The 5269-nt window shown below is 35.9% G+C and overlaps 1 protein-coding gene across 1 annotated transcript; it reads left to right on the top strand.

Moving 5' to 3' along the window:
* The first annotated feature begins 1691 nt into the window (after positions 1-1691).
* LOC25484438 (early nodulin-75-like) lies at positions 1692-3623 on the top strand. The gene is given in 2 exon segments (XM_013613246.3): positions 1692-3386; positions 3389-3623. Coding segments are annotated over 2 exon segments (1704 nt in total). The 5' UTR covers positions 1692-1717; the 3' UTR covers positions 3424-3623.
* The last annotated feature ends 1646 nt before the right edge of the window (positions 3624-5269 follow it).

Below are 5269 nucleotides of genomic sequence, written 5' to 3'. Positions count from 1 at the left end.
CATAAGTAATCTACATGTAGACGAGTGTATAAAAATCAACATATATTATAAAGACGGTGAACAATGTTTTTCATAAATAAAAACACTTTACCCTACTCGTCTTTATCGATAATACAAAGATCTTATTCATGTCGGTTCTTTAAAACAAGTTACATATTTATCTTTTGTCGTTTTGATCAAATTGATATCAATTAAGTTATTATTCAACCATAAAAATTTAAAAGACCATTAACCTCTACTTTCAAGACACAACTTTTGTCATCATCAAAGTTTTAAACATTTTCAAGTATTGGTCAACGGTGGACCGTGATCCATATTAGAACTATCCTCAGTAGAAAATTTGATTTTAAATTTCAATATCATGCTCAATCTCCGTTGAAGTTTCCATTCCATGGTGTTCTCTTAAGCCGCAAGAGGCAGTTATGCGCAGCACTGACTTTAGCTGTTGTGACTTGTGAGAGCATTTTTTATATATTTTTACACGTCTAAAATTTTATACCATTTCTTCTCTATTTTTTTTGTTGTGGGGATCTCTATTTCTTTAATAGAAAAGAAAATGGCACACCATATTTGAGTGGTGTGGAGGTGCAAAAAGTATTTCAAGGTACAAAATAATTGTTTTCGTGGGATGAAAATTCAAGTTGATATTTGTGTCTCATTTTTCTTATTTTAGATGCACATCCATTACTTTAAATTCTATAAGAATCATAAATGTTTCTTAAAAAAGAAGAATGCTAGCAATACTCACTTTTCTATACATTCTTTAACAGTCACTCTTTTATTGGATGAAATTAAAGCATGTCCACCACTCTCTGTGGGTTTAATTTTTAAAGTGTACACTCACAATGTTTTAAACCAATAAGAGAGTGGGTACTAGAAAAAGTGTTCAAAAGAGAGTATTGCTAGTACTATTCATATTAAAAATAAGATGAGATGAGATGGTACTGGTATCTTCTAGTTTAACCAAGATCATGGGTTCAAATCTAGTTTTGAGCAGCAACGTTAAAACTCTTAAGGAGAGTTTGCCGCCCATTTGGGTCCCACAAGGTTTGAGGAATTAGTCTCTACAGCTGCATGCACAGAGGATATCCAGTTTACACCCAATAAAGAAATAAGAATAATAAATGTTTGGTCGAAAAGAAAAAAATAATAATAAATGTGTGTGACCGTAAAAATGTGTATGTGTTGCATAAACAAATTAAACTCATAGTCCTGTGAACATAGCTCAGTTGGTAGGATAATGCATTATTATATGCAGAACCGAAGTTCGAATCCCGGACACCTTACTTATTCACCTTATAAGATGAATTATAGCCATTAGGTTACCTCGTAAAAATAAAATTAAAAAAAGAACCATAATAATCAGAAAATAGGATTTCGAACATGAAGGAAATTTCCTTCCGCTGCACTTCAATAGATTAACAAATGGTTTACTTTATTTTTTTTAGAGGAAATGGTTACTTTACTTATTATATCAGAGAAAAAAATTCCTAGCTATATTATACAAAAATATAATCCTAGCCAATGCATAGATTGTTGTTATCAAATTAAAAGATGCTACCTTCTTTTGACCTCATTTGGATACTTTAATAATTAATACTTTGTATGCATAATGAAATGCCAAAGAATTGAAGATGACTTCACACTAAAATTTTACGTGTTTTTACTTATAAATACTTGTTCCTCCATTCCATTTTTGTTCATCACAACCCGAGGCATGGCCTCTATGCACTCACTAGCAATACTCCTGCTTGGAGTAGTGATGCTCACTACTCCAGTGTTAGCTGAATATTACAAACCACCCACTTATGAACCTCCCATCGAGAAACCACCCATCTATGAGCCTCCACCAACCGAGGAACCACCACCAGTTTATAAGCCTCCAATAATTCATCCACCACCAAATTATAAACCTCCGGCCCACACACCACCAATATACCATCCTCCACATGAGAAGCCACCTCCGGTGTACGAGCCACCATATGAGAAACCACCACATGAAGAGCCACCACGAGAATATCAACCACCTCGTGAGAATCCATCACCAGAATATGAGCCACCTCATCATGGAAAACCACCATATGAGAACCCACCGCCAGAATACAAACCACCTTATGAGAAACCACCACCAGAGTATCAACCACCTCATCATGAAAAACCACCGCCTGAGTACCAGCCACCTCATGAAAAGCCACCACCTGAGTATACACCACCTTATGAGAAGCCGCCGCCAGAATACCAACCACCTCACGAAAAACCACCACATGAAAGTTCACCACCAGAGTATCAACCACCTCATGAAAAACCACCGCATGAACATCCACCTCCAGAGTACCAACCACCTCACGAGAAACCACCACATGAGCATCCACCACCTGAGTATCAACCACCTCATGAGAAACCACCACATGTGCATCCACCACCAGAGTATCAACCACCTCATGAACATCCACCGCCGGAGTACCAACCACCTCACGAAAAACCGCCACATGTGCATCCACCACCTGAGTACCAACCTCCTTATCTAAAACCACCTCATGAAAAATCACCATATGAACCACCACCACAAGAGTACCAACCACCTCATGAGAAACCACCACAAATGAAGCCACCATCAGAGTACCAACCACCTCATGAAAAGCCACCACATGAACATCCACCACCAGAATATCAACCACCTCATGTGCATCCACCACCAGAGCACCAACCTCCGCATGAGAACCCACCTCATGAAAATCCACCACCAGAGTATCAACCACCTCATGAAAAACCACCTCATTATGAACATCCGCCTCCAGAGAACCAACCACCACATGTGCATCCACCACCAGAATACAAACCACCTCATGAAAAACCACCACATGAACATCCCCCTCCAGAGTACCAACCACCACAAGAAAATCCACCTCCAGAGTACAAACCTCCACATGAGAAACCACCTCATGAAAATACACCACCTACGCATCACCCACCTCATGAAAAACCACCACAAGAAATCTCGTTGCCAGAGTACCAACCACCACCTCCATCAACAAAGTATCAACCTCCTCACGAAAAATCACCACATGAAAATCCACCACCAGAGTTTGCGCCACCTCATAAGAAATTACCACCAAATTATAACCCACCGCGTCATGAAAAGCCAATGCCAAAGTATCAACCTCCTCATGAAAAACTACCACCAGTGTATAAATCGCCTTATGTGAAAACACCTCCACCACAAGCATATCATCCACCCCCACCAATTTACCATCATCCACCCTTTCACCCACCTCCTCATGTGAAACCACCTGTCTACGAGACACCTCTAGCTAAGGTACCACAAATGAAGAAACCAACACGCTACAATACTCGACCTTTTGGCCATTATCCACCATATAAGAAGAATCAATAATGACACCACTGAAGAATGTGGCGTATTAAATTTGGCAAAGTAAAAAAGTAAGAGTCGTTGTTTGTTAAGTTTGTCATATGATGTTTTTATGTTCTTTATTTTCTTTTTTCCTTTTCTGTTTTAAAAGCTCTTGTAAAGCACGATGTGCCCTTTCTGCAAATAAAGGCTTATATATATATATATGCCTATGTATAATACAAATGCAACAAGTTTTATATATTGGCTACAACCTCTATCTTGTTTACAAGCACCGTCAGAAGAAAGATCAACTAGATAGAAAATTATGGCACGTTAAAAAACACTATGCACAAAAAGAACTGATTAGTTCATAATTTGATCAAACTAAGATATATTGTAGGGAAAATTTTAGCCGTGAAACTAATAAAATAAAGAAGATAGCATAAATACTACAATAAAATTGTGTTGGAGTGTCGGCCAAAATCGGACTCTAAACGAGGTAAACAAACGCTAAAAGGTAATAAGTGTTGGTTTTTCGTCACCGTCGTGGCAAATGCTACGAAGGTCGATGTAAAACAGTTGCATCCAAAAGACTAGATATATCTATATATTGTCAACCATAGACGATTTTCAGAAGCTAGAATAATTTGTATATCGATAACTATCTCGGATTTCACACTCATATACACAGGATGACTGCACACACACCTAAAAAAGTAAAGGTTGAGCTACTTTTTATTAAGCATCCTTAATCAACCCATCATGTATAATGTCAGAGAAACATCAAAAGGTGATAATTTGTTTAGGAGGCTTTCGTGCAATTGCGTCGCTATGAATAGCAACGCTCATAAAATAGTCCCTCCCCTAGCCTAGCAGCATCAGAAAAATAAACCAATTCATAATTCATGCAGTGATTTGAAATACAACCACCGTGGTTAAATATGTTTTTGATCTCTACAAATATACAAACTTTTCGTTTTACTCCCTCTAAAATTTTCCTTCAACTTTTAGTTCCTATAAAATTTTCAATCACTACTTTTGGTTCCTATTTTAAAGTTAATTTTAGTACTTTTTAATGAAATAGTGCAGAAATATGTAGAATATTATAAAAATATTTCCCAAAAAATATTAGAAATTTTTAACATAACATAAATTTAATATGAATTTTTAACCATAAAAATTCATATTAAATTCATGTTTTGTTAAAAAATTCTAAATTTTTTTGAAAGAGATTCTTATAATATTATGAATTTTTCTGAAAAATTTTATTCAAAAATATGAATTCTACATATGAGTTTACTTTAAAAGAGGGACCAAAAGTGAAAATGGAAAATTTTTGAGGGACTAAAAGTTGAAGGAAAATTTTAGAGGAACTAAAACAAAAAGTTGGTATATTTATAGGGACTAAAAACATATTTAACACTATAATCTATTGAGACCATTATTGATGAATGTATTTGTTGGAACATATGTGAAAATTGTGTAATTGACTAAGCACAAATTCCCACAATGGGTAGACCTAGTGCAGTGTGAATTGAAAAAAATGGAAGTCCCACATCGGATGGATCACACATTAGTAGTGTTTATATAGTGGAGGTGTACCTGTAATTAATGGGGATACATAATTAAGTGAACGAATTAAGCACTAGAAAAAATATATATTGATATATATTTTATTATTAGGAAATGATAAATGAAATGATTAATTTAAACATTATACACCGAAATTAGTTGTGAACTTTCTCTATAAATAGAGAGTTCACACAGTGCATTCTATACACCAAAATTCACAGTTGATGATTCTTGTGTTTTTCTTCTCTTCTCCCTCCTTCGACTTGTGTTTAAAAGTCCTTCTCCTTTTTCTACTGTCCCTTCGAAATTTAGAGTGTTCTTAAGACCATAGTACATATTCGGTTT

Source organism: Medicago truncatula, chromosome 1 (assembly GCF_003473485.1).
Source record: "Medicago truncatula cultivar Jemalong A17 chromosome 1, MtrunA17r5.0-ANR, whole genome shotgun sequence".
Lineage (NCBI taxonomy): Eukaryota > Viridiplantae > Streptophyta > Magnoliopsida > Fabales > Fabaceae > Medicago > Medicago truncatula.
Note: the sequence above shows the minus strand (reverse complement) of the source record. Positions and strands in the feature narration are given on the sequence as shown.